A 24962-nucleotide genomic window follows, 5' to 3' on the forward strand; every position below is an offset into this window, starting at 1 on the left:
GCACTCCACTTGACACCGGCTGCCAACTAGACATGGAGCCATTGATCACTACCCGTTGAGCCCGACAATCTAGCCAGCTTTCTACCCACCTTATAGTGCATTCATCCAGCCCATACTTCCTTAACTTGCTGACAAGAATGCTGTGGGAGACCGTGTCAAAAGCTTTGCTAAAGTCAAGAAACAATACATCCACTGCTTTCCCTTCATCCACAGAACCAGTAATCTCATCATAAAAGGCGATTAGATTAGTCAGGCATGACCTTCCCTTGGTGAATCCATGCTGACTGTTCCTGATCACTTTCCTCTCCTCTAAGTGCTTCAGGATTGATTCTTTGAGGACCTGCTCCATGATTTTTCCAGGGACTGAGGTTAGGCTGACCGGCCTGTAGTTCCCAGGATCCTCCTTCTTCCCTTTTTTAAAGATGGGCACTACATTAGCCTTTTTCCAGTCATCCGGGACTTCCCCCGTTCGCCACGAGTTTTCAAAGATAATGGCCAAGGGCTCTGCAATCACAGCCGCCAATTCCTTCAGCACTCTCGGATGCAATTCGTCCGGCCCCATGGACTTGTGCACGTCCAGCTTTTCTAAATAGTCCCTAACCACCTCTATCTCTACAGAGGGCTGGCCATCTCTTCCCCATTTTGTGTTGCCCAGCACAGCAGTCTGGGAGCTGACCTTGTTAGTGAAAACAGAGGCAAAAAAAGCATTGAGTACATTAGCTTTTTCCACATCCTCTGTCACTAGCTTGCCTCCCTCATTCAGTAAGGGGCCCACACTTTCCTTGGCTTTCTTCTTGTTGCCAACATACCTGAAGAAACCCTTCTTGTTACTCTTGACATCTCTTGCTAGCTGCAGCTCCAGGTGCGATTTGGCCCTCCTGATATCTTTCCTACATGCCCGAGCAATATTTTATACTCTTCCCTGGTCATATGTCCAAGCTTCCACTCTTGTAAGCTTCTTTTTTATGTTTAAGATCCGCTAGGATTTCACCATTAAGCCAAGCTGGTCGCCTGCCATATTTACTATTCTTTCGACTCATCGGGATGGTTTGTCCCTGTAACCTCAACAGGGATTCCTTGAAATACAGCCAGATCCTCTCAAACACTCAGATCCTGCCCTCTTCCCCCATGGGGGCAGAAGGGATGGTGCAGCGCTGGCAGGAGAACGTGATTAACAATGCAGGAGTCAGGGTCTCTGCCCATTGTCAAGGAGGAGGAATGACACACAGCCCCAGAATGAAAAGGAAGATTGACAGGGAAGCCAGCTGAGGGTGGCTAGGAAGTAGCAACAGAATGGGGCACCAGAACCCTGTCTCCCTTCAGAGAAGGGTCTGTGTGATCAGAGGTCAGCAGGTGGGGTGAGTAGAGATGCCAGAAGGGGGAATGGACTGAGCCTGGAAACGGCTGGAAAGCCTGTGAGGTTGGGCGAAGCGCTCCGCATCACAAGGAGTCCACGGAGTCCAGCCCCAACAGGGATTCCCCCAGACCATGGGTTGTGCTGCTGATAGGGCTAGACAGACAGATAACAGACACAGAGGAAGGAACAAACATGTTCAGGGTCACCGATTGCCTTGAGGTTTCTGGGAATGGGAGCAAAGCGGGAGCCTGAGTTAAGGAGAACAATGGCCCCGAGGAGCCAGGCTGAGGAGGGAGTCCACGTGCTTCAGGGGTTTCCTCGAGCAAAGGCCAAAGGAGATGGCAGATGGGGATGGAGAGATCTGGAAGCAAGTCCCAGGAGCTGCTGGGCAAGAAGATGATCCAGATCAAAGCAAGCAATAGGGCACCCCGGGGACAGGGAGCCCAGACCCCGGGGCAGGCCTCTCCAGGAACAATGGAAGAAGTATTAGCAAGTCCAGAAGCAGACCAGACTGGAGACTCCAGCGGCTCCAGCCCAGGGAGATCAATTGCATCAAAAGCCCAGCTGGGACTGATGCTGTTGAGATAAGATACAAGGTTCTGGCCACCGAGGAAGTGCAGTCCCGGTGCTAGGGGAGCCATGCTCTAGGGGAGACTCCTGCTGTGCTAAGGGCGCTTGTGGCAGGGGGTAACCCTCTGTTCTGAGATGGGGCATCTCTGCAACACTCCCCTAGGAGAAAGCAGCACTTGCAATCGGAGTGGCTACAGACAGCTCAGGCTGGTCAGTGCTGGGGGTGGGGTGACCTTTGGTTTCTCCTGCACACCCCTTTAACATCAATGTCATGTTTCAAAAAGTTGCCAGAGGCCTCCATGCACTGCAAGGGGAGTAGCATCATTCCTCCCTGAGTTAAGTACCCCCTCCAGGAGCAAAGGGGAGCTGCCTCCATGGCCCAATCATCCTTTTCTTTTCTGCAGAGGCTGCCAGACAAGCAGCCCCAACAGTGACAGCTGCAAGGGTGGATTTCTTGTCATGTGGACACCTGTCAGTTGAGACCCCTCAACTCGTTGCATACAGAGGCTCCTGAAGTGATTTGAAAACAGCACTCCTCTGTCACTACCAGTCTGGGCTAGAGTCCAGAGACTAACCCCCTGAAGCAGCCAGCCCCCCTTCCTGCCACACAGTGAGTATTCCAGGGACTCCACCAGCCCCTCTGAGATCAGAAGCAGAAGAGAGAGAGAACGGGGATCCTCTGGGGCCTAGGAAATCCTCACCAGAAAACCCCATACTCACTGCCTCTCCCATCACCATCCCTGCAGCAGCACTGCAAACTACACTCTGACTACGCTCCACCTGGCCATGCCAGGCTGGGAGCAGAGGGAAGAATGGGGCCTGGCACATGCCAATTCACTAGGCCTATGGACCAGGCCCTACCGTGCCCCCGCTCCCCGGCATGGGTTGCAATGCAGCTCTGATCACAGTTTGGTAGCCTCAGCTGAGTGGCTTATTCACACTCTACTTGGAGGTTGGTGTGAGGAGCTGGCTCTTGAGTTTTCAGCCACCTAATTATGTCCGGGCCTGTAGGCGTTGTGGCTCGCTCTGCATCAGTACTGAATGCTAAATACTTCTGGGGCTCAATGCCTGACGGTGCTGGTGCCCCCAGCGACAGGCAAAGTCAGCGGGAGCTACGGATGCTCAGCACCTTTGCAAGGCAGGTCAGGAATGTGCACGCACACGGGTTCCAGCAGGTTCTAGGTCTGGGCGTTGCCCGAACAACCTGCTCCATCTGGATCTGGATTCTTCCAGTCTGCCGGGGCCAGCTACGGTTTCCATCTCGCACAGACGCCACACACGCAATCCACCCACCAGCCTGGCCACCCACCCGACCCACGTGAGCCCCAGGGCACAGCCACCCTCCCCCATCGCTCACACGCTGCACAGCGGCGGAGGGGCAACTCGTCCGGCCCGGGACTAGCGGCCTCCCCCCCTCACGGGCCCTGGAGGCACCCGCGGGCCGCTAGGAGCGGAAACGCCCATGCCCCTGCGCCCCCATAACGACCGGCCACCGGCAGCTGGGCTCCCTGCCGCCCCCCGCCGCCCGCGTGCTCCGCTGAGCCCGGGAACCGAGCTCGCGGCGCGGCCCCGCGCTGGGGTCTCCGGTGCACCAACCTGGGCGGCTCAACGGCGCAGCGGCCGGTCCCGCGGCCCCGCCAGGGGGCGGCCCCCCCGGAGCCCCATCTCCGGAACGAGCTCTCGGCTCAGACAAAGGGCCAGCCCCGCGGCCGCTCCCTGCGCCCTGGCGCTACGGCTGGGAGGGGGCCCAGCTCCGGCCCGGGGCGCCCAGCGCGGCCTCCGGCCTCCCGCGCCGGGGCATCGGCGGAGGTCGAGACAAAGGAGCCGCCAACGCCCCGCCGGCCCCGGGCTCCGGCGCTCCGGCGCTGCGCTGGCGCTCACAGGGCGCCCATCACCGGGGCGCCCGCGGATCGGACCCTCGCGTCGCCGCTCCGGCTCCGGCTCCGGCTCCCGGGCGGCGTCAGGCAGCGGGCGCGAACGGCCGCATGCCCCGGGCCGGCCCCGCCGGGGTGGCCGCGCTCAGCCGATCGGGCGCGGGGCGAGGCGGCGCAGCCTGCGCGGGGGGAGCGGGCAGGGCGCGGCGGCCCCTTTGTAAGGCTGCCGGAGCCACGCACGCGAGAGCTGCCATTGGCCGCCCGGGCCCGGGCCCGCCTCCAGCCCCCGCCCACCTCCCGGGTTTGCCCCCCGCGGCTGGCTCCGCGCGGCGAGCAGCAAAGGGGGGGGCAGCGCGGGCGGGGGCGAGTAGAGCAGCCCCTGCGCTGCACGGAGCGCGCCCCTCGCCCCGGGGGGGGGCACAGACGGCGACCCGGGGCCCTGCCCCTGCCCCAGCCCCAGCCCCGTGGCCACGAAAGCGCGAGGCCGGGCACGGGCAGGAGAGGCGGCGGGTGGGGCGCAGGGAAGCGGCTCGTGCCCAGGCGGCACGGCGCAGATGGGGGCCTCCGGCTTTTGCGGGGGCTGGTACGTCTCCACGGCACTTTAGCAGGGCTGCGGGGGAGATGCACAATTTGATGCTATTAAGGCTTGTCAACTGTGTTACTAGTTACTGCGTTTAAAATTGTATCGTAGCCTGCAAACGTGAATAAACTATCATAATACACACCCCCAATACCCACCCCCCACGTGCTACAAACTCGCACGCCACGCACAGACACGCTCCCCTGCACCATTCTCAAGCAGGTTGCGCACACCCTACATGTCAAATCAGGCACCTCCACGGACAGCAGGTACATACTTGATCATTCCACTATATCCTATCCTGTGTGGGTGTCAGTGTGGGAGGTACAAGTCTGAGGGCCTGAGCACAAGGCAGGGAGCCAGGGACCCCTGATTTCTCAACTAGGCCCTAACACTGGTTCCTTGTGTAAGAGCAAAGCCCTTTGCTGCTCTGTGCCTCAGTTTCCCCACCTGTAAAAGCAAATGTTTGCAGAGCGCTCTGGACTTGCAAAGCACTTTGTAAATATACTGAGTCAGGATATTTGTGTATTATAAATGTAATGTAGCCCTGTCTTTGGAATCCTGCCTTCCGATTGCTTCCTGCACCAACCTGACTGCTAGGAAACAACCCTGGCAAGCGGACACTGTCTCTGTGACAATGTGCAGTGCTTCCTACATAAAGAGGTTGTTATTTTAGATGAACAATAGTGACCTCTGGGTCAGGCGTCACCTGGTTGAAAGGCCTCTGCTATCCCTATGCACTGCACAGTTTGGGTCGTATAAAGCAAACCTTGTAACACAAACAGAAACAGGTTCCATGGCTTAAAAACAACAAATATGAACTCCAGTGGAGACAATGTTTTTTAAACTTCCCCATGCAGAGTTTTCAGCCCAAAGGCTGCAGAGCTGAGAACCTCAAAGTGAAACAGAAACTGAGAAGTAACCAAAGGGCAGCCCCGGATGTTAATGTTTGTTATTGCCTACACGATGAGAGACACTGAAAGAGGGACAAATCAGAGATTTTACGAGCACTTTCCCTTACAAAGATTTCATGTGATTTTTAGCAACACACATAAAGAAACCGCTGTTTGCAATATACAGGGTGCCGGAGTTACCATGACATCCACCAGGGATTTGGCTATTGTTCTTGGTTTTATGTGGAGGGTGCCCAGAGACTACAGTGATGGGCAGCTGGATAATATCCTAAGGGTTGGTCTATACTTAAAAGTGTTATCAGCGTATTTATGCCATTAAAAGCCCTCGTGTAGATAGTTATATTGGTACAGAAGTGACTATATCATCCGATGAAGTGAGCTGTAGCTCACGAAAGCTTATGCTCAAATAAATTTGTTAGTCTCTAAGGTGCCACAAGTCCTCCTTTTCTTTATACCCGTATAGTTGATGCCAGGTCCCTGATATACTGGTATAATGATAGAACACACCTACACTAAGCGGATTTTGGTGGTTTAAGTAAATATCCAGATACACTGGCAAAACTTTTTGTAATAAGATGAGGCCCTAAAACATAAAACCTTGGTATCAGAAGCCCGGTATGAGACCTAAGGCCTGAGTTAAAGTAACGGTCAAGACTTTGCTAACAGAAAGCAAAGTGAAGCTGTGAGCCAGAGGCAGGCTCTGCTCACAGAAGCTGACAAGGAAAAGGCTGAAGTTGCATAAAGATATGCTGTGGCACAAACATGTATCTAAAGTGTTTTTGATACCAGAACTGTACACAAATGGTACAAGAACATTCTTATACCATCCACATAAATAACAAGGACAGGAGCAAAAGGCTAATATGATGGATAGAGTTGTTTTGTTCGAACCAACATGTACAAGGTGAGAGGCAGCACCTCACTACGTAGAAGGGTGGTGCATAGTTACATAAAGGAGTTGCACCTCAATACGTCAGGAGCGTTATGTAACTTGTTTGTACCTGTGTATAAGAATGCATCTCTGGGGTGGTGTCTTTGTCTGGCCTAGGGGGTAGCGGAAAGTCCCGCCACCAACTGAGCTGAGTCCATTGCCAGGAAGCACAAATTCGTAGTATGCCCTGTAGGGTCTATAGGGAACTATCACTGTGCTTCGTCTGAGCAATAAACCTGGCCGACGTGCCTTCGTATCTTACTAGAGTCTGTGGTCATTGGGGGTTCTCTCGGGGTCTGCTGTGTTAGCTATCTGCGCAGAGCTGGGACAGCACACAGAAGGAACACGCACGCAGCCGACTGTTATCATCACCGAACACGAGCAGAGCACCACACCGGTAGCTTCTGACAACACTTTTCAGTAGACAAGGGGCTGGATTAGATTAGATAGATAAAGTCTGTCTGAACTGTACTTGGTGAAGGACCTGAGGTGATGGGCAAATAACCTTGGTGACTCCCCAGTCCTGCAGCTAGCCCCCTGTGTAAATCAGAACAGCTCACAGACTTCTCTAGTTGACACCCAGTTGCCCACTGGCCCCAAAGGGCCATTCCAGCAGCCAGGGGTAGCTGGAGTACACAGGCAGTTTGCCCCCACCCCCTTGCCCACAGCTGGTCTCTCACTTATGCCAGGGGAAAAAGGGGGGTGGCATCGTTCCATCATAGACGTGTGTGAATTTCAGTGAAGGCCTGATTCTGAGTTCACGTACACCTGTGTAAATCAGGACTAACTCCCATGAAGTCTATGGAGTTAGACTGGCATAAGGGAACTGGACCAGGCTATTGTGTCCTGTACTTTTGGGTCCTTCAGGACGGGAAGCACTGCAGCAGCGTGAGGAAGTAATTCTTTACGTTGTAACTACTGGTGGGAAGACATAGAATACATGAGGATAGTGTCTACCCAGAAACCACATTCTGTCCCACTCCAGCAATACAGAACAGCTTGGAAGCTCAATTCCCATCTGGTAACTGCCAATATCACTCCTCGCTTTTGGGTACTACATTTGCTTCTCTCCACTCCACCAGCATCTCTCCCATTCTCCACGACTTTGGTGAAAAACAGCTTCTTTAGATGGTACCTCAGCGGGATCTAGACAGGCAGAATATAGCCACCCAGGCTGGAGTGGGGCCCAGACTCTCTCTGTTGCAAAAGGATTCAGATGACCTTAAATGGCCACCACAGGTTATAATGGGCTAATACATCAAACTCTCCTGGCTTTTCTGCTCCTGCCCTGCAGAGGGACAGTGTGGAGGTGCAGGAGCTTTTTCCAAATTACGCTGGACTGCTGAATCCATACCAGACTCCTAAGAGGAGGGCACATTCCAGAGTTTTAGGCTCCATAGGAGCATCAGTTTGTGACAGGAAAAATCCTCCGGATTCTCTGGGCTTGCGTCTGTTGCTTCCAGTTCCTTTATACTGTTTTGGAGGCAAAAGGGGACCTGAAGGTGCCCCAGGGAAATCCTCCTGCATGGCACCCACCTCCCTCCAGCAGAATGGAATGTCCGTCAGGACTCTAGGCCAATTCCTTTCCCAGCTTGTGCTGTAAGGGAGCTGAGCAGGCATGGAGGGGTGCACCTGGAGTGCTCCAACCGTTCTCTGCTGCCCATGGCTGACACTGGGCTGTGGGAAATGAGAATAAATGAGAGTGGCCCTGAGGCTGCTCTAAGTTACACTAGGGGCTGGGCATGGCCAGGGGTTTGAGAAGCAGGAACGTGGCTTAAAGCCACCTGTGCCCCTGCCCCATCCTGTGCAGAGGAATGGGGTAACATGAATTTCCCCCTCAGCATTAGTGGTGGTCCCTCCATGTCCCGGCTGGAGCACATCAGAGGGTTGAAGAGATAGCACTGCAACCCCTGCTCTCCCCAGGTCCACCTGAGCCTGATCTGCCCTCACTGGCTTTAACCTCATGCTGCATCCCCTCCAGGCCAGACAGGCCCCCAAGCAAACTGAGTCAGGCAGAAGGGAGCTAGCTAGGATTGTGTGGGGAGGGACCCTGGAAGCACCTGTAAGGATGTGCAGCTGTGTGGGCTGAGCCCCTAATGACAGGCTCCTCCAGCAGCGAGTGGTGCGGGGAGGGGATGTCAATGGGATCAGAGGGCAGATTTGCACAGCCCTGCAAGGGATCAGTCCCTGCATAGGCTGCACCTGAATTCAGTTGTGAGCTCAGCCAGCCAGCCAGGCCAGGGATGGGTTGCTCCATTTCGTTTGTCTGAAGACGCAGCGGCTGCACCAGGAGCCTGTTGCCCTTCAACCCCAGTGCAGGCAAGCTCCCCCCCATGCATTGCCCCCCCAAGGTGCCTCAGCCCTGCCTGAGAAGGGAGCTCAGTCCTCGGCCTTCTACTGAGGCTGCCAGCAAGGGTAGACCCACCAAACGCATTTCCCAGAGGCCCTTGGCATGGTCAGATGGGAATTCCCTGAAGCCACTACACACTGGGCTGTCCTTTGTAACCCAAGGGGATTTGTGAGCCCAGCTTCCCCATCCATGGACCTTCTAGGCCCTGGGCTCTCCCAGCTGGGCTATGCAGCACATGGCTACAGACTGGGCAGCTCCCCAGGGAAGTGGGGTGTTGTCTCAAAGGGTAACTACTCCGAACGTGCTCGCTGGTTGCTGGAGACACACAATGTTCAGCCCCAGTCTGCTATTTTGGGCTGTGGTTTGGAGTTCATTTGGGTGGATTCTTGTCAGGATGTGGGAGCCCTTCAAAGAACAGCCCAAGGCGTTGGGAAATGGTAGGGCTGACTCTGAGCCAGTGCCCCAGCAGGACCTTGCAGGAGCTGGGCCCTTTCAAACAAGAGATGCACCAGAGGCTCTGGCCACTCCGCAGTGCAGGTCCCATGGCACTTTGCATGAGCATTATATTAGCCTGGGCATCCTGGCCAAATTCCACATGGCTAGCTATAGCCTGCCTCCCTACATCTCCAGGTGCAGTTTCAATTCACTGCTTTCTTCTACTTTGATTCCTGTTCTAAACTATTGTGGAAGGACTCCTGTGAACTGACATGTCGCAGCTGCATTTCAGTGCTCACAGATGTAAAGATGTACAGATGTAAAGGAGTGACTGGAGTTAGGGACTGAAGTCACGAGTTTTGGGTTCTCTTCCCTATCCGGGTTCACTGTCTGGTCTCAATCAAGTCAGATCCCTGCTCCATACCTCAGTTTCCCCATCTAGAGAATGGGGATAAGGCTATTTCCCTACCTTGCAGTGCTTTGGGATCCTGCAGGGTGCTGTAAAAAAGAAAGGTGAATGGGTGCCCAGGGCCCTGCCTGAGCATGGGAAGTCTGCAGCCTTCAAAGTTGCTGGCAACAAAGAGTGAGGACTTTCTACACTCCAGGGCTCCTGTATTATTTGCAATGGGGCAGGCCTCGCAGGCAGGAGCCCATGCTGGGGAATACCAGGCTAGCTGGGGGTGCATGTGGAGCCCACAATCATCCTATCCCTGGGCTCCAACCTGAGCAGCGCTAACCCCAGGCTTCACTGATGTCCCAGCTGCGCTCAGACTCAGGAGGAATCGTAGGGAGACAAGGGCCTCCTGCTTTCCTGGCACAGTGCATCCAGCGCTGATTCCAGCCATTCTCTGGTCTCTGCTGGGCAGGGATGGGAAAAGAACTGTTGCCAAGAATAAAGGGAGTGGTTGCTCCATGGTAGTTCACGCTCTGGTGGGACCAAGGACAAGGCACAGGCCTAGACCAAGCGTGGAGGGGGGATGAGGGAGACTGGGTATGTCTCTTTCATAGAGGTGGTGACTGCGACCTGACCTCACCCCAGCTCGCTCTCACCTGCTCTTTGCTACCCAGGCCCAGCTGAGAAGCAATCTCTCCTGCCTGCCCAGATGCCATGGCCTGAGCCTCGTGCCACCATTTACACCAGTGCACAGTGGGGGGTGAAAGGCCACCAGCCTAACTCGGCAATGTCTCCCCACATTTTGCGTTGGGCCAAGCTGCAGGGCCCAGGGAAACACTGTGGAATTCTCCTCCGTCGCAGATCCCCATGCAGGGGGCATTCTGCCCCAGTCTGTGCCAGGTTTGCCTGGTATTATCCCTTCTGTGATCATGCCTGCACACTGCCCCAAACACCCTTCACCCCACACGCACAACCCCCCATGCCCACTACAGCGGGCAAAGTATGGGAGATGGAGTCACTGGGGCAGTTATGTTCCAACATGGGATAATGACATGGAAAACATTCGTTTGTTGAATAGATGATCAAACCACATCTGCATACAAGAGCTCTACACACCCCAACACACAGTGCATAGCCCCACAACAACACCCACTCACCCACCCAACCCCACCCCTCCAAGACACACCCCAACACACTCCCAGCACACAACCCCATAACCCAAAACATGCCCCCCCTCCATGACACACACCCTCATGGTACATCCCACACAGGCTCCTCCCAAGGAGCATCTGCAGCTGTGAAGCCCTGTCACCTCCCGACAGGAGCAGGAAGATGCTGTGCCATAGGAGGCTATGGGGATGGATTCAGCCCAGTGACCCTGACAGACGGGTCCATGCTGTGCTGTGGCTTTTCCAGTCCAGGAGAATATTCCAGGGGCGTGGCGTCTCAGGGGAGCCTGGCTCCACTTAGCGGGCAGATGGCATTAATGAGGCTGGCCCCATGCTGACTATGCCCCCGGCACTTGGCATTCGGGGGCTGACTGTCCGGGGGAACATGACGTTTCCACCCCCAGCTCGTCTGCTGACTCGCTGCAAGTCAGATTGTTCAAGACAAGCCAGGGCTGGGAACGATCAGACATTGGAATAACAAGAATGACTGGGTGTGGGGAGAGGAGCCCTCCTGCCCCCGGCACGTGGCAGCCCCCCACTGACGGGAGTGGTCAGATAGCTGTGGTTCCGGCTAGTGACACTAGACTGGACAGATCTAGCCTGACAGCTCCTCTGGCCATTTCCTGCCCTGTGTTTTTGTGTCCCCTGACCTCACTGCAGCACAGAGGGTGGCTGAAGTCTCCTGCCACATACCTGCCATTTGTGCTGTTGCTGCTCATGGGCCGGCTGGTCAGTTCCCCACTAGCTCCCGGGCCCTGGCACAGTGCTGCAAGGGCTGGGCTGGGAATGCGGAATCTGACCCCCAACCTGTTTGCATTGGAATTCAAACAAAATAAAATCCTGACAAAGGCTCTGGCTTTATAAAACCAGCCAGATTGAAACGTGGGGCCTAAGGAGTGCAGTAGCACCCTGCAATGATGTGCCTTGGGCACGTCTCTGCCCGGGCTTCCTGCCTTACAGAAAAATGCTCCATGCCAAGCCGTGCCCAGCTCAGGGTAGGGAGCAAGGGATTCATCACAGCTCCCAGACACCAGCTCACAGCCAGGATGCAGGAGGCCTGGGGTTGAGCTGGGCCTAGAACAGGTTCCTCAGGCTGGTTCCACCCCAGCCAGTAGCCCTAAAACAGCACAAGGCTGGAAAACAGGGGAACTTTCTCAGCTGCCAACTGCGGGTTCAGAACAGCCGTACTCAGTGCAGTGGGGAAGGCAATAGCTTGACCAGATGTGGCAATAGCACCTCGCTCTCATCTCTTGTGTTGGGAAACATGCTGCTGGAATCCACCCCTCCGAGGCACTTCCACAGCTCCCATCAACATGTGCTGCAGGGTGAACAGGGCCATAGCTCCCCAGAGATGGGAGCAGCCAGCTCTCGGGTGCACCTGCACCAGTGCAGCTCCCCTGTAAAGGCAGGACCAGCATCACCAGTCAGGGAACCTGCTGCACCCCTGGCATTCCCTGGTGATGGGGCTGATGCCACCACCCATGCAGGCCTGCTACATTGCCATCATTACTGCCCAGGCATGCCAGCCACAGCACTGGGATTCCCCGCTGGTGTTACTGCCCAGGCACACGTCATGCTGCTGGCATCACAACACAGGCAAGCCACCGCATGACTGAGTCACTGACCGGGGAACCGGCCGCAGCACCAACCATTAGTGCTAGTCGCCCCAGGACACCTAGAGCCATGGTACTGTCTTCTAGCCGGGCAGGCACTGACTGCTGATGGTGTTTGGAGGGCGGCAGGAAGAGTAACTCCTCCTCTAAGAACCTGCTTTGCACCAAACCACCACTGCTCGGGGGCCAGCCCGAAGGACTTACACACTGCCAGGTCTGATGCCCTGGAGTCTGGGAGCTGCCCCTATCTGCCCCACACACACAGCGAGAGCCTTCTCCTCTGCAGCTGCTGCCAATGGCAGCAGCCTCCAGTAGCTCTTCACCTTGTCCTCCCTGCTCCTCTTACCCCCTGTGCGGGCACTCCTCTCTCTCCACCTGGAGCTCAGCCGGAGAAGGGGGCACAGGAAGATGTACATCCCCTGCAGGCTGAGCTGCTCCCCCAGCGTGAGTCAGAGCAGGCTGGGTGGCCTATGGAGATCCTGGTGGTGGCATGCTCTGGGGCATCGCCTGTTGGGCTGGGCACCGGGAGCTCACGTGCAGTATCTTTGTGCCTAGGGCATTCTCCCGTTCTGACTCTCTGATAGGCCCTGTGCACTGCTGGAGTGCACGTGGGGATCCAAAGGGGAGTGAGGCTGCAAAGCCCCTTGGGGTGTGGTTTATTTCCAAGGTGCTGCCCAGAACACACTCAGGAACTTTCCCCCATGCCCCAGCTTCACCCTGAACACTCCCCAGCAATCCAGCTCTGCCCCATTCCCTAAGCAGGGCCCTGCCCCTCCGCTTTGTCTGAGCCAGGACGCAAGATGTCTCAGAGCAGGGAGTAGGCAAGGCAGCCGCTCCTGGTAACACCCCACCTACACAGCCAAGGCTCCTTACCATGAGTAGGGGGCCTGTTGCCCTCAGAGACCTCTGGGTCCGGGGGTGCAGCTGGGGGCATCAGGGCAGCCTGCGGTGGCGGAGGCAGCTGAGCTGGCAGACTTTCTGGATTCTTATCAGCAGGAAGGCCATCTTTCCTGGCATTCTCCTGGATGCTGAGCTGAGGCTGTCAGAGCGGCAGGGGAGAAGGAGAGTGTAACAGCAGCCAGTGCCCTGAGTGATCCCAGGGCTCCTCCACACACAGGCAACACGTCGCCCAGCAATGAAACGAGCGCCTCTGGGGTGGAACATTGTGGCTGTTTAACAGCGCACCGAAACATCCCACAACAGTTGAGGCCAGGAAGTGAAGAAGAATCCTGTATCCAGCTGAGGGGGACACTGTTAACAATCAAACATTTACAGTAAGATCCCTACATTTCCTCCTCCGAATCACAACCAAACCCAAACCCGGGACCAAATCTCCCAATGTCCCCCAGTGGCTGGCACCACATTCCCCGCCCATGCCACACTCACCGTCCCGATGGCTGGCTGGAGCTGCAGGATCACGGCAGAGGCATGCTGGAACTTGCGCTGTGTGGCATGGTTCAGGCACCCGGGGTGTCCGTTCTGAGGCCCGCCCTCAGGCGCTGGCTGGGCTGGGCCCACGGCTTGGAGCCCAGGGGCATGCAGAGCAGGCTGGTATGGCTGGTTGGCACTCTGTTTGTGTTGACTGGAAGCCTGGCACTGCGGTGGGTGGGACAGAGGGGCTGGGCCCTGTGGGGCGGTATGGCTCTGGCCCTGCACCTGCAGGCTGGGCTGCACCGCCAGGCTAGGTGTGGGCGGGGGCAGTGGTTGCAGCTGGGGTGAGGTGTTGGCACCGCCCTGGATGAGCTGAGGCTGAGACCTGGGCTGGAGCTGCTGCTGCTGGATCACAAACTGGTGCTGGATCTGCTTCTGCTGCTGAATGAGCTGGTGGGGCTGCAGCTGGGCATACGCTGGAGGAGGAAGCACAGCACTGAGCTGTTCGTCAGGAGGCCTTCGCACTCCCAGCTGCGCAGCCCCTGCTCACGCACATGGAACGTTGGCCTCTTTGTTCCAGAGACGCCTGGGCTGGTCACGCCCGCCAGCCCCACCTGGGGCACAGCCACCCCTGCCCTCCGAGGTGCCCAGGCACAAGGTGCCTCACTCCTTCTGTTGCCCTCCTCCCATGCACAACCAGGGCCAGATTCCCCTTGGGGAGATGCATGAGGCACTGGACCGTAACTCCGGTGGCTTTATTGTCTCTGCCTAAGTGGCGCGCCCCTCCTTTGCTCCCCCAGGCACATTAGCAAGGGGCAGGCGGGCAGGGAACTGGCATGAGGGGGAGAGCACAGACCCTGTGCCGTTTGGTCTCCCGCAAACAGGGACCCTGAGCCCCCTCTGACTCCATGTCACTCATGGGGACAGAGGCCGTTTGCTGAATTCTTGCTGCTGCCACCAGGGCCCTTCCCTCTGGCCTCCTGGCCCCTCAGGCTGGTCATTTCTAACCCAGCTGGTTGGGAGGGAAAGCTTCAGGATGTGACCCACTGCACGATGTGTGCCGAGCCTGCAGGCTGGAACATGAGGAATGGGAACCGGTCCGCTCAGTGGATGTTCACTCTGGTGCCTAATGATATCACTGTCAACCACAAAACACTTTGAAATAAGTGGCCATCCTGGGATTGTGGGCAGAGCTTGGGCTTTGGGGTGGAGCTTCAGTAGAGTACAATTCCCCATCCTGCCTAAAATCTCTCTGCATGTCAGAAGCACAGGTCTCTTTTGGGTTGGGATACAATGGATCCCTAGGACTCCTGGAGGGAAAGTGCTGTGTGTGAGTGAGACCCTGCCCCATTCCTGGCAGGGAGGAAACACTCAGAAAGCAACAAGGTAAAACGGTGCCTTTTCCCTCATGTCTCGGCTCCCCGATGGGACGGCTTCCCCAGCACAGAGGCACGGTGATTCCTGCCAGCCTTGCAACAGATAGTGCAGCCACCGGGGAGCCAGCTGGAGCCATTCTGCCTTCTGCACCATCACCTGGCTGATGGGACAGGTACCGACCCCAGACTCCATCCCCAGTGAGGGGCAGAGGCAAGATAGACCAAGATGGGATTGCGGACCCCAGGGGGAGCCCTCTGGGCAGCTAGGAACATTCCCCAGTGACTTGGGAACGGAGCCCACTGGAACTGGAGCCATGAGGGGGAAAAACGGGATCACACTGGGCATTTGCATGGCTACTTGGCCAAATGTAACAGCTGTCAGGAGAGCAGAGCATTTAGCACAGGCCTGTGAATGGGATGCTAATCTCAGTTCTGTCACTTCGTGACCTTGGGCAGGTCAATGCCATGGTCTGTGGCCTCAGTTTCCCTGATTGCAATGGGGATAGCAATGCTGTCCCCACCCACCAGGACTAAGGGATCTCACGGTGCTTAGAACAGGGTTGAGGGCTCTTATATGTGCCAGGAACCCACTGTCCAGCCTTCCTCTCTCAAGGGCATTTCTCAGGCACCCATCAAGGAGGGATAGCTCAGTGGTTTGAGCATTGGCCTGCTAAACCCAGGGTTGAGAGTTCAATCCTTGAGGGGCCACTTAGGGATCTGGAGCAAAAATTGGGGATTGGCCCTGTTTTGAGCAAGGGGTTGGACTAGATGATCTCCTCAGGTCCCTTCCAACCCTGATATTCTATTCTATTCTATGATCACCTGGGCATCTAAACGGAGGACCTAGAGCTGAAGTGGAGGCCTTGGGGATGGTTTTACGCACAGAACAGCTTGCCAGGGGGGTGACACCTGGAGACTGGCTGTTTACAGCAGGCTGAGGGGCCAGTAGGGGCCTGGTACTGGGAGAGCTCTGGCATGGGGTGATTCTCAGCCAGCCCAGCCTCCCTGGCAGTGAGACCCACTCCCAAACTGGCCTCTCGGACTGGGTCTGTGGGCTTGGGGTGGGGGGCTGGAGTGGGTGGGGGGAGCTGCCTCTGAGAGTGGGTGAGGGAGTTGGGAAGGGCCCACAGCTTCTTTGAGGAGGGCCCAGCGGCTGGAGCTAGAGATGTGGCCAGAACTGGAACCGGTGACCCAAATGCCCCCGTACGTTGTGCGTTCGGAACCCACGGGCCCCAAGTCTGAGTCTGGAATGGAGCTTTGCAAACCCCAGTTCAGCCCATTCCCATGGCTGGAGGGCCCAGAGGAGCCGAGGCTGAGCTTACACGTCCTCAGCAGCGTAGCAGTTAAAGCAGTCGCCTCTGGCCAGGCAAGGGCTTGCCCTTGTTTCAGGGTAGACCCTGCTGCTCTGGCCTTTCCCCTCCAGCTGCAAGCTGCCCGCCCACCCACTGCACAATTAGCCAGCAGCCAGGAACTAAAGTCTGTGCCTCTGCGGCAGATGGTCCTCAGAGCTGGAGCTCCAGGCGCCAGCACTTAGCGGGGGCCATTCTGTGCCTCGGCCTGGCAGGGGGACGCAAGGGGGGGTCAAGACCTGACCTCAGGCTACATCGCAGCCATGGCAGCTCAGGGGAGCCCTTAAGGCCTGAGCTGAGGGAAGGAGTTGGGGGAAGAAGGGGCAGACAATTTGGATTTGGTGTAGCGCAAGGGCAGGGCAGAGGCCTCAGATCCAGTCCTCACACAACAGCTGGGAGTTTTGAACCAGGGGCCGCACTGAACCTGCAGCCAAACCCCTCAGCCCTCCCAGTGTGCTCAGCTGCCCCAGTTGCAGAAAGTCCCAGAGCAGGTGAGGTTGGCTTAGAGCCTGGCAGAGAACCAGATCCACCCCCGCCACCACATGATCTGACCTCAGCAGCTAAGGAGAGGGACACCCCACGCTATTGTGGAGTGGGGCTATTGTCTCCTAGTCACCCCTCCCAGCCATCATGCAGGCTCCTGGGGACCCCGGGGGTTGGCTGTATTTTGTGCCATCACTGACAGATCACGGGCTCACACTAGCCAAGCTGGTTTTAAAGGGGTCTCTCCACTTTGGAATTAGACAAACCAGTCTGGCAACCTACAATAGCTGGAGGTGTGGGCTCAGGGAAGGTCCCTGGTTCTGGGCACCCCGTGGGGGCACAGGGGTCGGGGGAAGGATCCCTGTCTGGGCTTCATGTGGAGTGCAGTGGGGAGGGTTTTGAGTGGGAAGGGTCCCTCTATGAGCTTCATGTGGGGCACAAGGGGCAAGTGTTGGGGGGCAGGGTCCCTACCTCGGCTCCTGTGGGTGCAGGGATCGGGGGGCAGGGTCCCTGCCTGGGGGCGTTATTCATTTCACTGGTCTGAACTGGTCTAAGAGGGACAAGCCAAAGCGCTCCCGGGCTGGCTAACTGTGGTTCAGTGAGAGGGTTTGCTGGCAGAGCTAACCAGCACATCGCTGGTGTGGACCTGGCCAAAGTCCCCCTGACCCAGGCCCAGGCAGGAGCTGCACTGCCAGGGGCTCAAATTCATCCCCTTCTTCCTTCACCAGGCGAGATATCCAGCGACACCCCAGTTGCCTCCTGATGCTCCCAGCGCCTAGCCCTGGGGAAGGCAGGGGCAGGTGCGTGGGAGAGCAGGGGTTAGGACCGGGTCGTGTTTAGGCCCTATAGCTCTAATCCCCCCATGACCCCCCTCAGCTTTTTAAATGCAGATTTGGCCTTTCTGCTTGAAATGCCTACAAAAAAGAGGAGTTGCCATGGCAACCTCAGCGCAGGAGGGGCGATGGTGGTGTTTCCAAAGCTGCCAGGTCAGTGATCAGGGCCGGCGGGGCTAGGTCCCGTCGGCCAAGCACAGATGGGGACAAAGTGGGGCCAGTGCCAGGGAGCTAAACCAGCTGCTATTTACTAGTGCGAGCGAGAAAGCTGGGGAGACCCTGGGCAGCTCCAGAATTCAGCATCCCACCCCCACCCCAGGCCCCTAGAGCTGGAGCTTCGGTTCTCCATGGACCAGGGCACGGGCCTCACTGCACACAGACCCCCCCACCCCACGCCACGCCCCCATCCAGAGATCAGCACCCCCAGCCCACTGGGCCCTGACACTTTGTTAAAAACACTTTCACCCACCACCGTGGGTGGGGCCACACTGCTCCAAAACTCTCCGCTGCTGGGCAGCGCCCAGGGCTCTCACATACTGTTTAGAGTGGGTCCCACCTGGGTGGGCGTCAGCCCCACAGGCTAGGTAATAACAACAGCAATGTAGCCAATCCACGAGCTTCTCCGACTTTCCCTGTGCTACACACAGCTAGTGCACACAACTTCATGGCTACAGCTGGGGTGGAGCTCACCACCTCCAGCCCCAAAAAACTCTGTTAGCCTTACGGGGTGTATGACACACAAGCAATGCTGATCTGTTCCAGTAGAGGGCAGTGACATACACACACACACACTCTTCATTAGTATAAAATTAGCATTTCCGCAGCACTTCGCCCGTTTAGGTCAAATATATGCCAAACCCATTTTAGCCTCCAGCATTTTCTCAACATGTTTAAAGCTGCCCCATAGTATCATGGGGTAACGTAAGTGTAGTAGAGGTGCATCAGCTCAGAACCCAGGACAGTTTTGAGTGAAGGGAGCCTTTCCCCTCCTTCCAGATCACCCATTTATTTTGCCGATTCAGCCTCAGAGTGTTATTAGCTACAACTCTTGCTCCTAACCAAAGGTACAGAAGATGCCATGCAGCCCAGGCTGTGTGGTTAGTGCAGCAGCCAGGTAATCAAGGATTCTGGATTCTGTGCCCCTCTTAGCTATGGATAGGGCTGTTCAGAAGACTGGGTGGATCGTAGCATCATCTAGTCAGACCTGCCTGTATACTACCAGCCATAGGACTGCTCTGACTTCATATCTGTTTGAACTAGGGTGTAGGCTTTTAGAAAAACATCCAATCTCGAATTTCCAGATTTCCAGTGATGGAGAGTCCACCACAACTCTTGGTAAGTTGTTCCAGTGGTTAATTACCCTCCCCTGTTAAAATCTGGCCTTATTTCAATCTCAAATTTGTCAGGCTTCAACTTCTAGCCAGTGGATCATGTTAGACCTTTGTCTGCTAGATTGAAGAGAACACTATTTCAAATTTCTGTTCCCAGGTAGGCACTATGGATTATGATCTAGTCACCTATTAACCTTCTCCTGGACAACTGAAATAGACTGCACTTCTTGAGTCTGTAACTACACGCAGTGGTCAGCTGGAGCCGGTTCGCACGAACCGATTGTTAAATTTTGAAGCCGTTTAGAACCGGTTGTTAAAGGGGTGGGTAAAACTCCGGTCCGCAGGCCACATCTGGCCCGCGGGACCGTCCTGAGCTCTCGGCTGGGCAGGCTCTCCCCTGAGAATCCCTTTTAATTTTTACTCACCCGGCAGTGCTCCTGGGTCTTCGGCAGCCCGGGTCCCCTTTACTCTCTCCGGGTCTTTGGCAGCACTTCGGCGGTGGGGTCCTTCAGTGCCACCGAAGACCCGGAGCCGACTGAAGGAACCGGTTCTTCAGCTTTTGCCAGCTCATCACTGACTACACGGCATATTTTCCAATCCTTTAGTCATTCTAGTGGCTCTTCTCTGAACCTGCTCCAATTTTTCAGTTTCCCCACCTTTGTAACATGATTCAAGGTTGTTGGTGCAAAGAATTAACAAGTGCAGTAACAGTATCCCCTAATGATCGCCGCAGCCAGGCCTCTCTGGCTGCAAGCAGCAAGGCCCAGGGGTCTGGGAGACAGCATGCCACTTGCAAGCTAGCCAGATCCCCGCCAGCAGCTCCAAGCAACGAGGGATTTCTACAGGCAGCCAAGTACCATCTGTGCTCAGGGAGCCCCCTCTGCCCACCTCTAGCTCAGCCCACCTGAGCACATCTGCTGCTTTTGGCACTCTCAGCTTTGCCCCATTAACAGGTCTGCTTTGAGTCAGACCCCCAAATGCACAGCCCCTGCAGGGGGATCTGCTGGGGCTGCTGCTCAGGTTTGCAGTCATTGTCTGGAGGAGCTGCAGCCCAGCTGCCCCCACAGCAGGAGGCATCTTATCTCTGGGCTGAGGCCAAACCCACTCGTCACAAGAGCCTGGAGCCCATTGTCTCTGCTCTGGCTACTAGCCAAGCCTGTGAAAGCCCCATCCAGGATGGGGCCACAGAGACACAACCCACCAGGCTCTGGAGAGGGGATGCTCCCCAGTGGGAAGGGTGGAGGAGCCCAGCTCCCCCATGCCTATGAGAACACGTCGGGGGAGAGGGGTCAGAGGTGCTCACACAGAGCTGGCTGCTGCTCCCCCCCACACTTTGCCAGCTCCCTTCCTGCTGAGGCTGTTATTTATTTATACCCCACAGCAAAGCCGCTGTTTCCATTGGCCACCAACACCACGTGGGAAGAATAGAGGCCAAAGCCAATAATGGCAGGAGGAGGAAGGGGAAGAAGAGGGAGGGGGAGGGAGCCCTAAGGAGAGCACAGGGCTCAGCATGGGCAGAGTGTGGGTTGAATGGGGAGTAAACAGAGAATGGGGTAAATGGGGTCACAAGGGGTATATGGGGTGAATGGGGGAGTGCGGGGAGTAAACAGAGAATAGGGGTGAATGGGATTACATGGGGTGAATGGGGGCACGGGAAGTAAACGGAGAATGGGGGTGAATGGGGTTGAGCGCCAGAGTAAGGCAAGTGCCGGGCGCCAGCCCACTTCAAGCAGTAGCACGTGTGCCCTCATCTTCCCCCCACACCGGCCCCCTGTTGCCCCCTTAGGACAGGCTTGGGAGGTTTAGCTGCTCAGCGGGCCCCTCCCCACGCATCCAATTGCTCTGGGAGGGGGGTAATGAGGGAGCCCCCAACAGAGCAGGAGCTGGCCCGAGGTAAAGCTGGCGCTAGGCTGGTACTGGGCAGCTCTGGGGGTCCAGCCCACAGGGGGCACGAGGAGTCGCTTGCATTGGGGAGGCCCCAGGAAAGGTGCTCCAATGAGGCAGCTGCTGGAGCCCCTGGGGAGTCTAGTTAAGGGCCCAATACACCTAGGGAGCTGGGGCAGAGCTCAGAGAGGCCCCGTGGGCCAAGGAGGGGAGCCTGGCCCAGGGACTGACACGGGGGCCTGCCTGGAGGCTGAACCACTGAAAGGCCCAGCCCAGAACGCCCCACACAGAGCACTTGTCAGAGGAGAGGCCAGCGGGTGATGGGCTCTGGGCACACAGCTGGCAGGGGAGAGGCCAGTGGGTGCCAGGCAGCAGGGAAGAGAAGCTGTGGCCTCTGGAGACATGGGTCAGTGCCATTGAAAAGATGCAGCCCCAGCCTGAAATGCAACAGGAAGATTCGTCTGCTGCCATCCACAGGGGTAGGCCAGAGCTGGTGGCACAGGCAGCCTTTGAGTAGCTCACAAAATTCAGGCCTAATGCCCCTTAATTGCCCCTCTCACACCCTCCCCGCCCCGGGCACCCAGCAGGGGAATGCACAGACACCAGCCTGGCTAGAAAGAGCGACTGCAGGTTTGGGGGTGCGTGAGTCAGCTCCCCGGCGGCCCCTGCCCACCCTCCCTTGTGCCCGACACGCTAGCCGGCCCCTCTGTGGAGGCAACTCAGGCCAAGCTCCTTGGGACGCTTTGGCTCTGTCCGTAGGGTTCCCTCTTAGCTCCTCCAAGGGGTCCTGGTTCAGCAGCCGTTCTCCTCCCTTCGCAGCCTCCCTTCGCATACCAGGGCACCACATCCCAGCGCTGGTCTGGAGCTCTTCAGGCAGAGCACCGCGGCGGCATTAATGTGCCCAGGCAATGCTCAGTCTGGAGCAGTGTCACAGGCTTTGCTCCACTCGCCAGCCTGGCACCTCCTTAGGGCTCATCTGGGCTCACTCACCACTGGGCTGACACCACCCCTGGAGGTCTCAGCCCCCTTTTCCCAATCTCACACAGCACTGCCTCTTTGTGCCTTGGCTCTGGGCCAGCTCACTAGAGTTCCTCCCCTGCTGGGGTGTCAGAGTCTCTCTAAACAAACTGCCTCAGGCACTCTTCAGAGTCCACCCCCCTGGCCATGCCACCCCTCCATGGCTGGAAGGGGAAGCCAGAGCTGCCCTCTACATGGGGTTCTAGCCCAGGCACCCTACAATCAGCAGTTAAGGCCCCTGCGGCCTCACTCCTTGCTGCTCTTTTCCCTACGTTCCTTCCTACTCCTTTCTCTCAACCCTGAGAGCGACAGCCAACTCTCTCCCCCTCCAGCCCCTTTCTGCTCTCCACTCCCTGGCTTTATACAAGCCCAGCCTGTTCCTGCCCAGCTGGGCTCCAGGTTCAATCAGGGCTGTATGTCCAGCCTACAGCACACCCAGGTGCCACCCATCCTGCCAAGTAGCCCTTTTGAGCCATTTTAAACCCTTCAGGGTGGTGTGGGGTTAACACCCCCTCACAGGCTGGAAAGGAACTAGCAGCCTACCTGCCCTGGCTGGTGAAAATTCACAGTCAGGGAGTGGTCTATGGCCAGTGCTCAACAGCAACTGCTTTCCCAGTAAGGGGATTCTGAAATGCCTGGTAAATGTCCCAACAGACAGCAACCCTTAGCAGGCAGGTCCTTGTGCTCTGCCCTGGACAGCGCCTTCCTGCGGGCATACGTGACTGTCTCCTTGACTGCAGAAGGCTGCAAATTAAGAGCAGCACACACAGCGTCCTCACTTGCATCTGCCTGCAATGTGACTGGTGGCTGTGGATCATGGGAAACCAAAACTGGTGCTGACAGCAGTCTGCTCCTTAATTCCAAAAAATGCTTCCTGCCATGCACCAAGTTCGCTCCTCCACAAATCCATGGAGAGGCTTCGCTGTCATTGCAAACCCAGCAGCTAATCTGGGAGATGAAGTTACATCGAGAAAGCGTTGCACCTCTGCTACTGAAGGTGGTTTCCACTCTGTGCAGATCAGAGCTGCCCTCGGCAGAAACCAGGCGTCCCAAACAATGTTCCCTCTAATTTTTCTCATCCACGTGTGGAATGAATTTTGCTATGTACACCAATATGGAGGTGATGTGAGGCGGGGCTGCAGTCAAGGGGTTCAGAGTGCTGGAGGGCAGGGGGTGCGGGCTCTGGCTGGGGGTGCAGGTTCTGGGGTGGGGCTGATGAGTTTAGGGTGTGGGAGGGGGCTCAGGGCTGGGGCAGGGGGGTGGGGTGCAGGGGGGTGAGAGCTCTGTGCTGGGGCCAGGAATGAGAGGTTTGGGGTGCAGGCTGCCCTGGAGCTGCAATGGGGAGAAAGGACTCCCCTCAGCAGCACTGGGGTTTGGGGAGAGCATCTCTCCCCGCTGCAGCCCTGAAGCTGGGAGAGGGAGGCATGTCTCCTTGCCGTGCAGCAGACCCAGGGCAGGGGGAGTTACGTGCGCAGCCATGCATGTGCACATCTTAGAGGGAACTTAAGTCCCAAACACCTTCCCTGTGGTGCAGAGCAAAGGACACTGGGAGGATTTTGCTTTCAGGCTGACAATCTGCAGCTTCCAGCTTCCTCAGATGTTCATCCAGTGACCTACCACCAACAGGTGTCCTCCAGACACACCAGGCAGCAAACTCCTTGTAGAGTCAGCCAGGAAGACATGTGCCAGCCTCTGAAATGTCCTGGGATGTAGCCAAGCCCCAATGGCATGCCTCCAAATTCAGAGCCCAGGCTTAGCAGTGAATGTCATTTTGGCCCCACGGGCAGGAGAAAGCAGTGCCCGCTGGGTAAGTACAAAGTGGAGAACCAGCCAGGCTGCGACACCAATCAAACATGTTCTCAATCCCTGGGAGCAGCTCTGCACCCCTCCAGCTACCCCTCTTGTCCCCCCTTCACTGAGCTCACGGGAGCAGCTCATGCGCGGGGGGAGCCTCAAAGGCCTCACTCTTCTCCTCCCGACCAAGCTGCTCTCTAACTCCGCTTGAGGCTGGACTGGGTCCGCAGTCTGACAGGCCTGGCTCCACCCAAGTGTCTCTGTGTGAGGTTCCTCCTGCACCTTGTTCTCCACTATCCTCCAGGTTGCTGCTGGCCCAGCTCCTGGCTCAGGCTGCTCTTCCTTCAGCTTGGCTGGTTATAGCACCCACTACCTGGGCCTGTCCCAGCCCCACCAACTGCCTCCACTCCCTGTTCAGCTGCTCTCCCTCTCCCGACCCTGCCCCTGCTCCATCTGGGGCTTCCCCCTGCAGCCAGCTCCTGTCTGCAGCCTGATCCTGGCACACATGGGGGCAGGAGACAGGGAATGGGCCAAAGTGCCACGCTCCGGTCACTCTGGCTCACTCAGTGTCTTCAACTGGCTCTAGGCCCCATTCCTCCCAGAATGGCCTGTGGCCAACCCTTGCCCTCCTCTGAAGGGCTCTCTGGGGTAGGGTTACCCAGAAAGTCCCCCCCGGTACCCTTGCCCCTCTCCTTTCACAAGTCACTACTACACACTCCCCTGCCCCAAACACCCTCCCCCCTGCCCCACCACGAATACATGGCCTGCACGCCAGGCAGTGCTGAACAGCTTCTGGTTTCACGTGGGGCTGGCCCTATGTGTGGATGCAGGGTTTGCCTGGGAAACAGTCACTGTGGATCTCTCGGGGGGGGGGGGGGGGTGTGGAGTGGGGGCAGTGCTGCAGAATGGCATGCTGGAACAGGGTCACAGAGTGCAGGGTACCAATCACACAGCATGCTCTCAAGTGCCAAGGGACCACATTCTCCACAGTGAGCTCAGCCAAGATTTGGCAGCTCTCCGGTTGGCAATGATGCATCTGCATCTCTGACATTAACAGTGGAAGGACAGTAATCAACGTGATCGGGATATGAGACAGTCAGGGCAGAATCCCTGGGCTGTTTATTTTGGTATTAAATGTAATTCATTCTTGGCTGTCCCACAGCATCTGTTTTCCATCTGCCTCTGATGCTTGCACTGACAGGGCGTTACTGTATCCTAGAGGCCAGAGGGGAAGTGGGAGGTTTTGGCACCTAGGAGGTGGCATGGGACTGTGGGATAAATACATCCGCTGAAGGTTTCAGCAGTGAAAGAGTAAAATTGCCATCATTAGGTTTCAG

At 56.8% G+C, this 24962-nt stretch overlaps 1 protein-coding gene across 6 annotated transcripts in view; it reads right to left on the reverse strand.

Moving 5' to 3' along the window:
* Nucleotides 1–24962, reverse strand: part of PHC2 (polyhomeotic homolog 2) — a 141679-nt gene that overhangs the window by 12328 nt on the left and 104389 nt on the right. For 5 of the 6 annotated variants that reach the window (XM_038376925.2, XM_038376923.2, XM_043500098.1 and 2 more), the window contains 2 exons: nt 13574–14034; nt 13061–13226 (listed from right to left, as the gene is read on the reverse strand). In XM_038376925.2, the coding sequence (XP_038232853.1) occupies nt 13061–13226; nt 13574–14034 (627 nt within the window). Of the gene's footprint in view, nt 1–3523; nt 3976–13060; nt 13227–13573; nt 14035–24962 lie in introns of those variants that run through there. The other variant, XM_038376928.2, reaches the window with a different exon arrangement.

This window comes from Dermochelys coriacea, chromosome 18 (genome assembly GCF_009764565.3).
Source record: "Dermochelys coriacea isolate rDerCor1 chromosome 18, rDerCor1.pri.v4, whole genome shotgun sequence".
NCBI lineage: Eukaryota > Metazoa > Chordata > Testudines > Dermochelyidae > Dermochelys > Dermochelys coriacea.